The 15588-nt window shown below is 45.2% G+C and overlaps 1 protein-coding gene across 2 annotated transcripts; it reads right to left on the bottom strand.

Moving 5' to 3' along the window:
* Nucleotides 1-3161: 3161 nt before the first annotated feature.
* On the bottom strand, nt 3162-13046 carry CEBPG (CCAAT enhancer binding protein gamma). Of its 2 annotated transcripts, XM_070632533.1 has the most exons (3): nt 12603-12728; nt 11263-11339; nt 3162-6730 (listed from the first exon to the last, which is right to left on the bottom strand). In XM_070632533.1, exon 3 carries the CDS (start codon nt 6632-6634, stop codon nt 6182-6184), a length of 453 nt encoding a protein of 150 aa, XP_070488634.1. In that variant the 5' UTR covers nt 6635-6730; nt 11263-11339; nt 12603-12728; the 3' UTR covers nt 3162-6181. The 2 variants fall into 2 exon arrangements, with proteins under 2 accessions (XP_070488634.1, XP_070488633.1); XM_070632532.1 differs by lacking the exons at nt 11263-11339; nt 12603-12728 and adding an exon at nt 12908-13046.
* Nucleotides 13047-15588: the final 2542 nt, after the last annotated feature.

Below are 15588 nucleotides of genomic sequence, written 5' to 3'. Positions count from 1 at the left end.
CCTTTGTGCACGGCTTCTTCTGTTCTTTATCCCTTTGCAGATGCGTACTGCATGCTTAGCCCCAGAAATGGACCCTGCAGAGGTCCCAGTGCTTAGGCAGCCTTTGCACAGTTAAAAGAAGAGGCCTTTTTGGGGTCAGCCCTGGTGGCCTAGTGGTTAAGTTCGGCACACTCCACTTTGGTGGCCTGGGTTTGGTTCCCAGGCACAGACCTACACCACTTGTCAGTGGCCATGCTGTGCTGGTGGCCCACATACAAAATAGAGGAAGATTTGCGACAGACGTTAGCTCAGGGCAAATCTTCCTCAGCAAAAAAAAAAAAAAAAAAAAAGAGGCCTTTTTGATACTGTTACTGCCTCCAAGAGAGATTTCTGAGGGGCAGCATCACGTAGCTCTTAAGGTACAGTTATTTAAATCTTGAGACTTGCACAGATTCCCTGTCCTTGATTTCCTTTTCATGCAGACAAGCTAGCAAAGCCAGCATCTGTCTGAGAGACACTGCCATCTAAGGCAGCAGCATGGCAAAGGTGAGCTTTCTTGTTCCTTTCAGCTGTGCTGAGACCATGTGTCTCCCCCAAGTGTAAGCCCACTGACCAAATTCCACTCAGGTCAGAAGCGGGGCCTGGTCCCTGCCAGTGGCAGAACCCCTGTCCTTGCTCTGATTGCCCTGTTCTCCACAGTCCCACAGAACTGCCCCCCCACCCCCCCCGCAGCCAGCTTCTAGAATTCTGTTCACCAGTCCAGCTTTCTCTTCACAGTGCCCTTATCCAGGGTTTTTCTGAGCCAAGGTGAAGGGCGAATGAGAAGACATCAGAGATGAGACCATAATGGGGTAGAAAACCTTTGTAGCCCAAGCTAGAGACCTTTTGAGAAGTCACTGAAGAGTTGAGTGCGAACTGATTTCTTCCTCTGGCAATAACACAAAAGCGCTTGTGATGTGGCCACATTCAAACAAAACCACCTCAGTTCCAAATCACCGTGTATCTCACTGCTTCCTAGATTCCTCCCATCCATTTGTCATGGTTTCTGCTGGTGCACAGATATAGTCCCTAAGTTATTTGCAACATTGAGCACTTTGACTGATGACTGTCCTTCTGAGTCTGTTTGAGTTCGCCAACTCTTTCTCTGCCCCAGCTCTCCCTGTGATGGACACGTTCTGGCACATACGGTTTCAATTCCCCCTCCCCCAGGCGAGCCCGGCTAGTTAGGTTGAAACTCTAAATGGACGGTTCAGTTTAGTCGTGTTCATTAAAAACATAGAGGAGCGTATCGGACATCTTCCTCCTTCCTCTCCTTCAGACGTCACGTACCAAAACTGCCCATTTCACGTAAACATCTTTGATTATCAAGTAGACAGAAAAGAACAAGGAGAAACCTCAGTGACTAAATGCCCTTTATCCCAGAGGGACGCTGGGAACGGAGATGTGGCTCTGGGCTAGGCTGAGTGGGGAAGTCCACGGGCGCTCCCTGGAGGTGGTCTCCGGTGGCCGGCAGTAGCTGCCCACCCTAGTCATGGTGGAGAGGATGTAGCCAGCTCTGGTCTCCTCCAGCTCCTGCAGGCAGTGGTACAGCTTCAGAAATGCATTAGAGACCCTTCCACAAAGTTGTATGGCACTAAAAGCCTTTCCAAACCCTGCAAGGGTCTAGGTATTCATTCAATAAATACTTGAGCACCTACTGTGTGCCAGTGGAGCAGAGAAACACGATCCCTGCCCTCAGAGCCTGGAGTCTCCTCTGAAGGGCTTCGCTTTAAATGAACATGTAGCCCCACATCATCGCAAACACTGACAAGTGCCATGAAGGAAAGTAACAGGACTGACCTTGCCTAGAAAGCCAGGGGGCCGAGACAGGAAGGGTTGAAGTGAAAAGCAAGAGTGGAGGCATTCCAGATGGAAGGAGCTGTCCTAGGTGGCCCTGGAGTAAAAAGAGCCTGGAAAAGCCCTGCAGCCCAAGGAAAGCAATGTGGGAGAGACTGGAGAGAAATGAAGTTGGCAAACAGAGCCACACCACCAGCAGACGGGGTCTCACCATGTGCAGCGGGTACAACAGAAGGCTCTGGAGAGCATGCCATGGTCCAGGGAGACCAAGTCCAGGCAAGAGAGGATGACGGCTCTGCATAAGGCCGGGTGGGGAGGTGAAGCAGACAGGCTCAAGAGACACACTGAGGAGGCGGAACTGAGAGGTGGTGGTGATGTGAAAAGGCATCTGGCTCTGAGAGCCGCTTCAAAGGGAGTGCCGAAACTTGGGTAATTGGGGCTGCTAAAAGGCGTAGCATACGACTGCCTCACTAACCACCCCGCTCTCTCCCAAGTCCAGTTCCACAACCGCAGGCTCTAAACGCCTCTGCAAACTTTCAGGCCGAGTGCTCTGTGAGGAGTCAGGATGCTGTGGTAAAAGAACACTGAGAGCTGGCGTTCTCCTCTTGAGTTTACGCAAAATGCACATGAACTCTTCAGGTACAGCAGCGAGAGCAGTCGGCCTACAAGCACTTCTATTAAAGAGCTGACACCTTCACAAAACATCCCTATGTAAAATTCCCCAAGACAAGTTACTGGGTTTTAAATTACAACTAATTCATAAAAATGAAATAGGACATACTACCCACGGAAATAATTACTGTACTACAATTTTCATTAAGATGCACTAAGTAGAAACCTATTTCTCAAGACATGAAAATAACTGAAGGATCATAGAAGAATTCATTTCTATAGACACTCTGGCATCACGTACATGAAGATGATGTACATGCTAATAAGTGCACTGTTGGGGGAAAGGCCTTCCTTTGACATCCCTGTCTACTTCAAAGCATAAGAACTGATTCCCTACCACTCTGTAAATGGAAGCCACAGAGTGAGGCACTAGCTGGCTAAGCAGGAACATGAGTAACTGCTTCCTCTATGCTAACAGACATTTTTAGGTTAGACCAGGGGACAACAAATACAACTAAAGAGGCACTCTATAGTCAGAGAAAACCACATTCCTGTCCAGGAGGGAAATCTAGACTCAGACACAAGCACCTCTGCTCTCCCCGACACCCTCACCCCTGCCCTGGGCTGGGAACAGGAAAGAGAGCAGGGCATGCATATGCCTGCTCTTCAGAGCTCATCAACATTTGACTACTTTCTTAGTGTCTAACAAAGAAACCCACAAGGAAATACAGTCATTATTCCAAAGTTGTTTTTATTTCAAATTCATTGAAAGAAATAAAATTATATTTAAAAAAATAGAGTAATCTCACAAACTGAGGACAGCCAGGAACAAAAAGAACAAGTTAAATACTTTTTTTCCTGAGAGGCAGATCTAACAGCTGTAGAATGGACTTTCTCCTTCCTAGCTTTTGTCAAAAAAACATTTTTTCCGCTAGTTCTAAGGCATCAAAAAGCACTCTGAGTGCTAACTGGATTGTTCAGGTACAAAGTTTCAAGCCCTCTAATGGGGAAACATTAAAAGCTGCTACAATTCCCTTTCTTTTAATATCAAATATTAAACTGTACATACTTCTACTTTTTTATGTAAATTTGAGAATTTCACACTCATGACCTGAATTTCAAAAATCTGGTTATATTTTATTAAAACCTTCCTACTTCTTAGTAAGAATGTCCAAAGTATCTGAGCTCGCATCCCAATAACTGAAAGGGGCCGGAGAGCAGAAGGGCCGCGCGCTCTCACCCACAGCCCAGGGCTGTCAGAAAGCACCCATGCCGGGAGACCTAGCTGCAGCGAAAAATGGACACTAAAGCCTAATTCCTAAACCACTGGACCCGCCGGGAGGCAGACCAAATGCTAATGGTTCATAGGTAACCTACAGAACAAAAGTTACGAGTCACTTTACAATTCCCAAAGCTCTAAACTTACCCATTCCCCATACTTGATTTCCTCAATCTTGTACTGATAAATCTATCACACTAAAAACTTTCATTCCCAAACACGTCAGTAAGATAGTCAAGACAATGGTGAACATTTCTGCTCTATGCATAAATGCCTGTTTGGCCGAAGTTTGGATTTGCATGGCTAAGAGGAAAGCTGGGATCAGTTTCTCCAAAGCTTCCAATCTCATGTTCTAATTTGAAACACTGATCACACCTGATGATCTCCCTAAAGCTGCTTTTCCAAGATAGTTAAGTCAATCAGATGACTGGTAATCACATATTCCATGTGGACATGAATTTCTGAAAGACATTTTTTAGTAAGTAAGAGATTAAAATGTCTGTAACACCTATTACAGGTGCTTAAGGATTCAAGTGACCTACTGCGTCTCCAATGATAGCATCAATCAGCTATTAAAGATTCAGGAGGATTCTGTGGGTATCTCTTAGTAACTCAAAACATCTACAACCTCTCCAAGTAGATGGATGTTCCAACCAAAGTAAGCTGTCTTGGACCCTAATAGCAACCCCCATCCTGTCTCCTGGCTCTACAGGGAGTTAACTCTCCTGGGACAGCAGCTCTCATGGAACAACACTGAGGCTCCTGTCAAATGCAGAAGGGGCTCAAGGCCTCAGTAATGGCTTTACTAAGTTGGACGGTGCTGTGCCATCCTCCTCTGCCCAGGAGAAGAGCACAGACAGCACTCTTCCACCAATGCAAGGGTGTAACTTGAATTATGTCCTGTCCCAGGTCCTAGTATGAGACAGCAGTGTGGCCCAAAATAATCATGTTCAAATGAGATACACAGCAACACAAACTTTTTAATCAGCTATGACTCAGTATCTGGTCACCACCCCAGGGACACACACACAAAAAAAACCCCACACACAAAGGCCAACAAATCTGAGCTAGAACTGTGCTAAAAAAAAAAAGTCAACAAGGACAATCAAAACTACTAACTGATAGAAGCCAAACTTTAGAATTCCCGACTTTAGTGACTGCCATTTTTTAGTCTCAACAAAAATGTCAATATCCTGAGTTTTATCAGTGTTTTCTTTCTAAAATAATTTATGAGACATAAAAGCAGAGAAATGAATAAACAAAAGCAGTGGTACAAAAAGTCTGGAAGAACAGCCCACTAACTAGAAAATGAAATGTCACAAAAACAATATAACAAGATGTATTTAGGTAAAATAAATTAAAGGTTAAACCTTACACTTTCAAGTTTTTTTAGTCTATTATTTTGGGAGATGGCATGGAGTTGATGATGCATTTTTTAATCATCAGTTGGTTAGGATCAAATACTAAATGATGCTTCACAAGAAATTTTTGCCTTTAAAAATCATGGCCCCACTGCACATCTTTGAACACAGGAGAAACTACCTGCTGAAGCATTCTTCCAAATCCTCATCAGCTGCTTGTGTGATCAAACTGTTAAGACATTTGTTTACTGACATGGCTGTCAAAACGGTATTTTAAAAAAATGCTTAATTTACTAGCATCTGCAGAAACTAAAATTTTGATACACAAGTTTCTCTAATCCACTCAGTTTTTTGGGAATTTTTTTTTTAGAAAACAAAATAATGCTAAGCCAATATCCCAAAGGTATCCCAAAAGCATAATTCTAATATGCTTTACCTTTATTTTTTAAAAACCTATTTGCTTCCTAAATGTTACTTCTATTTTTTAAGCCCATTGGCTGCATAGTGCCTTTAAAATGCAACGAGGTTTCTTCACTTAACCTGACATCGCTATTCAAAAACCTGTACTTGTTGGGGAAAACAGTACTAATTATGCTAAAACAAGGTTTATGCTATACATAAAATCACTCCAAATTACAAAGTGATTGGTGATTAAAAATGCCCTAAGGATTTTTAATACATAATTTAGAATAAAATCACAAACAGATTAACATAGATGGCATTCATCTTTTCTTAATCCAATTAACCAGATCCATTAAAACCAAGAACTTTCTGCATGACCTGCCAGTTCCGCCATTCCTTTTGTCAACCTGAAAAAGAAGCATGTCTTGGGAAGTCAGGATTTATTAAGAACATCAAGGTCCAGGGCAATTTTTTTTACCATATACCTTAAAATTTTGTTTTTTAATCTCCACAAAAATCCATATCATTTAAAACCAGAAACTCAAATTATATGTCTAACATTTTTAGCTAATCAACGCGTCAGTGCTGATCCCAGAAAACAACCTTCAGTGGATCTTAAATAATGGAACAAGACAACATTCAGCCATTGCTATGAGAGGGGTAGGCAGTCACACCTCTGACGTTAGCCACAAGCTGTTTGGAAGGGGTGGGTCTACTGTCCTGCATTATCAGAATTTGTCGTCAAATTTTCAGTGCTACTGGGTTGCACATTATCTGTGAGGTTGTGTGCATGCTCAAGAAACAAATCTTTCAGTACACTTAATTCCTTAGTCAGCAATTTAATTTTTGCTTCCAAGCGTTCATTCTCTTCTTTAAGCTGATTCACTCTCTGCAGTGTATCCTGTGCTTTCTGCTTGCTTTTCAACCGGCTCTTTTTCACGGCCATGTTGTTCCTCTCTCTGCGTTGACGGTACTCGTCACTGTTTCGATCCATGGGCGAACTCTTTTTGCTTTGCTTGCTCGGAGGCACAGCTTTGCCTCCTCCCCCAGGGCCAGCGGGCACCAGCTGAGGAACCTGCTGTAAGCCGCTGGCATGAGCCTGAGTATGAATAACACTTATTCCATTCACTCCCGGAGTACTGTTCTGCTGCGCTATCTTGCTCATTTGGGCACTCTCCCTTGCCAACACAGAACAGGTAGAAAGAAGGGCAAGACGATCAATGGTTTCCACGCTAAACTGCCAAGAAATCTTCACATATACCTAGTTAAAAAATAAATTGTGTTAACATATTTGAAATGACAAGATCTAATGAGATTAAACTTGCATGGACCTAAGAGCAGGCCAACATTGATTGATTATGCTGAGAAAAGTCTACAGCAACTGCCAACTGTTGCAATGTTTCAGAAGTCAAAATCATTTAATTTAGAAGGTTAAGTTGGCACAGAAGCACCGTCAGGCCACATTCAGCCCACCTGAATCCCTGAGGGTACTGCCCATCTGTGACTCTTACCAGAAAGGGGAGGAAAAACAAAAGAATACCACTAATTAGGTAGCAGATAGGAACAGCACTTGGCAAGATGCCAGAGAGAAATTTGAGATGTTTGGGTTAAACATGGAAAAGCTGAGTTCAATTATAACAGAAGAGACACCTGCAATGAAAGGAGAAAAAAGTTTCAATTGTTGGTTCAAGTCAAAACTAGCAGGTTGGACCAGAGTCCCCGGCCTCCCACACTCCTCAGGAATACTGCACTATGATCCCACGGTTCCTTATTCCAATACGCAGGGAGTGAGTCATCAAGGACTGGACTTTTCTCCCAGAGCCTATCTTTATGGGATATTTTGAAAAAAATGTTTTTTTTGCTGTTCTTTTCTAATGACCTCAAATGACAGTAGTTTACAGACATGTCCTAAGTTAGTTTCTTGGATCACAGATTTAGGAGCTCTGAGACACCCAATTTGCTTTCCTGCCCCACAGTGCTTCTAATCATGTTTTTTTTTTCTTTTTGACATGATTAATAAACACATCTAAACACAGTCAACCTGAAACCACAAGGAAAGAAACAAAAGCTCTAATGATACATGCAAGGAGGTGTAAGTACTGGAACTCAGACTAGACCAAGAGCGGAGCAGCTGCAGTGCCTGCACCCACTTCACACTGCCGAGGGAGCTCAGAGCAGACGCCAAGTCCGAAGCGCTCGTGCAGGGCCGCCTGTAGAAATGAGGTCACGGTTTCAGAAGCTAGTCATATTCAGATTACTCGGAATCCAACTAGGTCTCTACGATTGCCTCAAGATGCGTCAAAAGCATACCTATCCTATCATCATGAGGCCACTTCACGACAAACTGACTACCATGAGTGAACCACATCCACCAAGAAGTCATAGCACTCTTGGAAATTTAGAAAGCAGAGTTATGAACCATAAAACTGTTCTGTTCTCTTTTCACAAGACTGCTAAAACTACATCAGTGGAAAAAACCTGGAGCCGGAATTATGAAACGCCTCAAATGAGTACATCTCACATTTCTTAGGAAAAGCTCAGTCAGTAAACACCAGTAGCTTCACCCAAACCTTTAGCCAGGTATTTCTGTATAAACACTCTTCATTGGTCTGCTTTTCTTAGATGCTTTTAAAAAGTCCATACATCACCACTTTCAATTGGTTTCAAAGCCACACAGGCAGCCCTGAGCTAGCAGGTCATCGGTTCTCACTCCAGTACTAAGGCAAGACAGAAAGCTTCCTTCCAAACCCTGAAGGAGATCCACTCCAAGTCTATCTTCAGTAATGGACATTTCACAATTTCCCTTGATAATTTATTATGTTCCCTATTTTTTCTTCCAGTTAAAACGTGGCAGTTCAGTATTAATTTGAGCCACCCTTACTACTAATAGTGTTAGTGGCCGTCTACACTACTGCTTATCTATTTGATGTTATACATCTATTTGGTGAATATAAATGTTCTACTCAATTTTTAAGAACTTGTTTAATTTAATACCTCTCCTGGGATTGTCTCAACAATCAGGATCACGTTCATCTTATCTTCTTTTTCATTTTTCATATACCAATTATGTTTTTAGTCTTTAAAGCTAATCTCTACAGTCAACTCAGAGATAACAATGATCCAAAGAAGCACAGAAAAGGAACCAGGTCAATTCTTGCCTTGGCTCTGGCTCCCCCTTTTTCACTTTGGACAAACCCCTTCCCTTCTGTGGACCTCCATTTCCTCATCTGCAAATGAGGGATGCAGAATGGTGAGATGCCTTCTGACTGTGACAATATGCCATGAACTTCAGTCACTAAGAACTCTTATTACAGGCTCCAAATTTGCTTATATGCATGCCTGTTTTTGTACCCAAAGATACAGGAATATGGAAGGGCTCTTTTTCCTCAGTCTGATTCATCTTGCTGAACACAGTAGGGGAAGTTTTGAGAATGAGCCCTTTGGCTTGAAAAACAGAGAGTAGTCATCAAACTGGTAAAAATATAAGAAAAGGAAATTTGGAGATAACAAAAACTCTTAGAAATAATAAACCTGATCACAAAAAGGTTAAAAAAAAAAAAAAAGTAAGTAAGTTCTTCAACCAAAGACAAGCCAAGAAAGTAGCTCTTAAACGTGAAGAGATATCCATTAAGGAACGTGAACCATGTAAAGGGGGTCAAAGAACTAAGTCATCTCAAAGACTTAACTCCAAACAGATTACCAATTTTGTTTTTACACTGAGCAAACAGCTGCCTCCAAAACTTACACACTGTACAGTTTACACTGTCATTGTGCTTTTGTTCCTTCCAGAAACATTTATTCAGCACCTAGAATGGGCAAAAAAGTTTATTTCAAATCTGTATATTCAACCCTAAATGAAAGTCTGGCTCCTATGCAGACAAATACTATTCCAAAGTGTAGGCTACAGGAAGCAGGGCGGCGCCTTGTTTCCCTGCATGTGAATCATTCAAGCAGGAAGCAGCAGAAAAACTGAAGAGCAGTAGTTCTCAAAGTGTGGTCCCTGGACCAGCAGCAGCATCATTTGGGAACTTGTTGCAAGTGCCAACTCTCAGGCTGGCCCAGACCTAGGAATGAGGAGCTCTAGGAATAGGGCCAAACAATCTTGTTTTAACAGGACCTCCAAGTGATTCTGATGACACTGAAGTCTGACAGTTGTTAAGGCTGCACATTACCAACGGATCTTAAGAAAGGATTGAGTGGGTGACATTTTTTTAATTCAACTTTCTTAATTCGAGTAATGTTCATTCAAATCGGTAACACTGAAAACTCAGAATGTTAGAAGGAGTAAAACAAAATCAAATTTTTCTCAAATTTCATTAAGAATTTTCCTAACCCTCTTATTTTTTTTTACATATGTACAATCAGATATCCTTCCCCCTGCCACCCAAAATAAATTTTTCACTCAAATTCCCTCAGTGAAGATCTACACTCCAAAATATTCATAGATGTTTCTCCCCTGCTCCAAATCTGTTCAATCATTAGTATCTGGCAATTCGACCCACTCCCCAAATACACATCCACCATCCCTCTCCATCCCAATGCCACAGAAGTACCTCAGACTGACATCATCTCTCAGGGGCACTAGGCTCCTCCGGTTTAGCAGTGTTCCCTCCAAACACTGTCTCCAGAGCAATCGAGCACTCAAACTTGAGTATGTCACACCCTCTTGCTGAAAATCCTTCTGTGGCTCAGGCATACAGAATCAAATCCAAGGTGTTAACCTCTCTCCAGCCCCTGATCCCTTACACTTCACACCTCAACAGTACTGCACCACAATCAGTTCCCTAAATGGTCCGTGCTTTCTCTTTTCTTTGTGCTTCTGTCCAATTTTCTTCTGTCAACACCAGCTCCACAGTGTACCTCCCTATAAACTAACCTAGAGGCAGGCGTTTGTCTTCTCCACATGCCCAGCATCTAGTGCAGGGCTGGGTGTATACAGCAGCATTCAAGAAATATTTGCTGAATACAGGCTCAAAAAGCTAAGAGAAAATATTTATTTTTATACATGTGTTATACGAAAATGAGACTCTCTAGCACTGAAATCTCTTAAAACAACCGCAATTCAATCAAGACTGTTACTAAGATATTTTCTCACTACCTAAAGTTCTTGGTCTTTCTTAAAAGTGTACAGAAAAACAAAAATACAGTTCCATTTGTGTAAGTTGCCAGTCCATACAGTGAACGTCATTTTTCTCTGGTCTTTGCTTCATTTCAGTTTAGAACTTTATTTTCTACGTAGCCCAGTTATGTTTTCCAATTAACAACTTCCAGTTCTTAGGCATGTATGCCAGGATCTAACAACTCTGTACCACAAATGAAGTCAAGGTAAGCGCAGTCAACTCAAATGAGCAGGATTTCTATTTAGTTCCACTGCTGGCTTCATGACCCAAAACAGGGATCCATGAAGGAGGGTACATCCTCTCAGGGAGCACATAAATGGTCTGCTGGAGTACGAGAAAAAAAGCTATATTTATTTGTCTTTTTCTAACGTCTTATTTTAAATCTACTTTTGGTGTGACTTACAACATATAAAAAAATAGTACACACACACAGTTTATAAATATACATCTATTAGGAAGTCATGCTCAAATTTTTCCTTTTACTGACAAGGCTGGAAAGCCAAAAAGGTAGAAGACCAATGTACCTACCAGTTACAAGAACCCAGAGAAGCACCCCCTGCCAAGAATACACAGTAAACCTGCATTTACCATGTGATCAGGTGAGGCAATCTTAGGCCATAAGACCAAATTCAGCCCCATGAGGTCCTACTATTTGTGTCTAGCAGGGACTCACCACATGCTGTTTAAATCTCTAGGGATGAAACCACGTCTCCATAATCAGACAACCTTGCCGACAGTCATGATGTACTCCTGAGGATTTAAAGGATAATCTGAAAAATGCAGTTTTGTTTCTGCCTATTTTTTTAGGGGTATTAAAAAATGACTATCAGAGCTAGCTCTGATGGTCTAGTGGTTAAAGTTCAGGGCTCTCACAGCTTTGGTGGCCCAGGGTTCGCTGCCCCATGGCAGAATCCCACCATCTGGCTGTCAGCTGCCATGCTGTGACAGTGCCTCACATAGAAGAACTGGAAGACGTTACAACTTACTACTAGGATATACAACTATGGACTGGGGCTTTGGTGAGAAAAAAAAGTTAAAAAAAAAAAAAAATGATTGAATCTGCCAAGTGCACCCAAGTGCAGGAATCAAGAAATTGAAAACTTTTTTTAGCTCACTAGCATCCTGTAATTATTTAACCTTGCTTACAGTTTTTCCAGAAACAGAGAATCAACTTTCAGAATAGCTTATCCCAAATACTACTCAAGTGGTAACAGATGACCAGATTTTCACTTTCAAATATCAAGAACTTTTAGATGCAGAATTTCTTAGTAAGCAAGCCCTTATAGTATTTTATTTCCATAATTTCTTTCGGAGTCGCACATCCTCTCTGAATTAAAAGTCAATCTCTTCAAACAAGGATTCAACTGAGTGTGGGCTCAGAGAAAGAACTACTAATTTTTGTGCAACCCACCAATGTTAAAATCTTTCCCAAAGTGACATATTTTAAGATGCCACATTCCAGCAAGAGCCTCAAAAGAGAGGCACACCACACACTTAAACCTTCCAAAGAACAGAAAGACACAAGCTGACTTGAAGGACAGCCTATCCTTCCCCGCAGCCACGCACGTCCATCCTCTCCATCTAGTCACCTCTGCGGGCTCTTGCCGTGCTCCCTCCGACCGTGCTAAGGCAGCGCGGCATCCCTCGCCCCCGTCTTTCCTATTCACCCGTGGGGACCGCAGGCTCCTCTAACCCATGTTCAACAGTGAACTGCAGGATATTCACAGCACAGCCCCAGGAGAAAGCGTGCTATTATTTCTGTAAAGTCCTGTACTTGAAAATCAACTTCTTTCCCTAGCAACTTGATGCCTCTATTACCTGCTGAACACAATTCCCGACCACCTCGCATCGAGCAGCTCCCTGGGGGCAGGAAACATGCTACCTGCGCTAAAGTGGGCTACGGTCCCCCTTCTGCTACTCTGGGAACACCCTTCATCCCCAGGGGCCAACACGAGCCCGGCCTGTCACAGCCGCCCGGCTCACGAACACAGGGCCGACTTCCGGAGGGCACACCTCGGCCTCCCTCCCGCCCGGGCCCGCAGCGAGGGGCGCCCGGGGGAGCGCGGGGGTCGGCGGGAGGCGCTGGGCCGCGGCCAGGGATGAGCTCAGCGGCCCAGCCGAGTGTTGCCGGCAGGTTGCATCAGACGCCGCGCAGGGCCGCCGCCCACGCCGCAGGCCGCGCGGGGCCTTCCCGGCGAGCCGGCCGCCTCGGGCCGGGCCGGGTCTCCTCGGGCCGGGCCCAAGCACACGCAAGCGGCCGGCTCCGCCGCGGCCTCCTACTCCCCGTCAGCTCGCCGGCCAGCCCACCGCCTCCTTACCTGCGCCTCCAGCCCGCCCGCCCCCAGGCGGCCTCCACTCCGAGCGGCCCCGCACGGCGCGGCCCGACCCGACCCAGGCCTCGCAGCCCGCGAGTCAGCGAGGAGGAGCGACGGTTACGAAACCGGCAGCCTCCGCCCGTTCCGCCGCCGCCACCGGCTTCCCCTCCTCGCGGGGGCCGCACGCTGCCGCCGCCGCCGCCACGACCAATGGGAGGGCCAGCCTGCGGCCGTCGTGCCCGCCCCTCGCGACGGACGGCCCCGCCAGCCAATCGCGAGCGGCCTGGGTGCGGGAGGAGGGCACGTGGCGGAGGCGTCGACCGTGGCGCGGCGGGGTGGGCGGGCGTGGCGGCAGCGACGCTGCCCGGGGTTCCTCCGCCGTTGGCGCGGGGCGGCGGCACCCAGCTGTCGAGACCAGTCGCGAGGAAGGGTCTGTGAACGCTGGAGGCGTTGGAGAGCCGTAGCCTTTGAAGGCAACACCTGTCTTCGGAAAGCACGATTTCCTGAGGTGGTGTTTCGAATCAGCGGTTTCTGTTTTGGTTTCCCCGCCTCCTCGGGGAGCCCCCTCGGCGTCCCTCCCGGGGACAGTTTCCCGGGAGGAGGGGCGCCCGACGGGCCCGCGCCCTCGGAGGGAGCCAGCAGAGAAGGCCTGGAGCTCGCAGCTGGGAAGGCCGCTGCAAACTTGTTAAGAAAACGAACGAAGCCAGATTTTCCCGACGTAGCGTTAGCGCTGACGTCACGTTGGAGAACACAGCAGGCTGCGGTGCTCTGGTGCCGAAACGGACGGCGTCTCTACGGTCGCCTCCCGCGCGGCGTCTTCCGGGTGAACAGATTGAGGTGGGAGCTCCAAAACTGAATGGCAGTCCCGCTTGATTTATCCACGACGATTCACAGGCGGATCTGAAAGCACTTTCAAACCAGGAAGCAGCGCGCGGGGCAGAGGACAGAGTCGGCCCGGGGGTTTGATTGCTTCCTCTTTAGCAACTTGTCCAAAAAGGAGAGTCTATGAAAGAGGAAACGTTTCCTCATCGCCCAGGCCGTGGCACCAACTCTCCGCATAAGACTGTTTCGAGGAATCAGTGAAGAGATGATAAAACATGTGCAAAAAAAAAAAAAAAAAAACGGTAAAAAAATCAAAATAAAAAGGGCTGCAACTGGAAGTGAACAGCGATGACCGTAGAAGCACACTTGGTGGAATGGCAATATCATCAAAACCAGTTTCTTTCACTTTGGCCCTCAGTGTTCTTAGTTGAAATGTTTTTGATCAAGATTTTAGCACTATTAAAATTAGATTGTAATTTGTTGCTCACAAAATCATAGTTTTACCCTCACTGTTTTCTAATCACTTAAAAATTGTATAGATAAAAAGTCCTGTGGATATATTCATTTATCCTCTGGTTTGCTAGCCACTCTGCCAAGTCTGGACAGGCCTGCCACACTCAGCAGGTGTAGTCAATGGCAAGGAGACTAGAGTATTTATTTCCTCCTCAGCTAGGAGCTGGTCATTCCTCTACTCAGTTTACAAATATTTATTTGGTGCCAACTGTGTGCTAGCTGTGGGCTAAGTGCTGGGGATTCAGCAGTGCACAAAACAAACACAGTCCCTGCCCACGTGAGCTTACACTTAGAGCCAAGGGAAACAGACATTCAGTAATTAACAATTTTTTAATAACCGTTTTCATAGATACTACAAGAAAGAAGTACACGATGCTGTGAGAGATTGTAAGAAGGAATCGAAACCGGGTGTGTGGGTCAGGGAAGCCCTAAAAGATGAGCAGAGTTTGGCTGGGTGGCACAGATGAAGTGGATGTGCCAGTCAGAGGGAACGTCTTATCTAAAGATCTTGTGATGGGAGAAAATCAAGGCCGGAGTCACTGAATGAACCACAGTGTCCCAGTTAGACCGATGAGATAGGCAGGGCCTTGTGGCCCAAGAAGCTTTCTGATTTTTACCTAAGAGAGATGGGAAGCCATCTCTTGACTTGCTCTCACCGTGAAGAAATGAGGAGGGTCGGCCAAGTGGTTAAGTTCGCTTGCTCCGCTTCGGCGGCCCAGGGTTTCGCTGGTTCGAATACTGCGCGAGGACATGGCACCACTCATCAGGCCACGCTGAGGTGGCATCCCACGTGCCACAACTAGAAGGGCGCACAACTAAAAATACACAACTATGTACCAGGGGGCTTTGGGGAGAAAAGGAAAAATAAAATCTTTAAAAAAAAAAAATGAGGCGAGCCTGGCAGAGGCTATCTCTAGGTGGAGGAGATCCACTGTGTTGCTTTCTTGCGAGTCACAGGGACCCAAGCCATCATAATAAAAGAAAAACTTCGTGCATAGATCTCTGCCTCCCTGATACCCAGTACATATTCTACAAATCCGAAGAATTAGTAAACAAGTACTACATTAAAATCCCCTCCCAGGGACTTGAGAAGTAGAATGGCCTGTTAACCAAATATGCCAGTGACCTGAAAGCTACTATGATTAACTACCTTAGTTACCTAAGAGGTACGAATGCTATGGTCAGGCTGTTCTGTCCACAGCTTCACCTCTCACTGGTTGTGTGACCTCAGGCAAATTTCTTGACCTCTGTGTCATCCATGAATGGGGATAACAACTGTATCTACCCAAGACGATTGCTGTGAGGATTAAAGGCGTTAACATGTTAGGCCACTAGAACAGTGCCTGCGT

Source organism: Equus przewalskii, chromosome 9, assembly GCF_037783145.1.
Source record: "Equus przewalskii isolate Varuska chromosome 9, EquPr2, whole genome shotgun sequence".
In the NCBI taxonomy this organism is placed as follows: Eukaryota; Metazoa; Chordata; class Mammalia; order Perissodactyla; family Equidae; genus Equus; species Equus przewalskii.
The sequence above is the reverse complement of the archived record's forward strand: the minus strand, read 5'-3'. Positions and strand labels throughout refer to the sequence as shown.

Coding starts and splice junctions, on each gene's coding strand:
- CEBPG (XM_070632532.1), bottom strand. CDS start 6,634: ATGAGCAAGATAGCGCAGCAGAACAGTACTCCGGGAGTGAATGGAATA.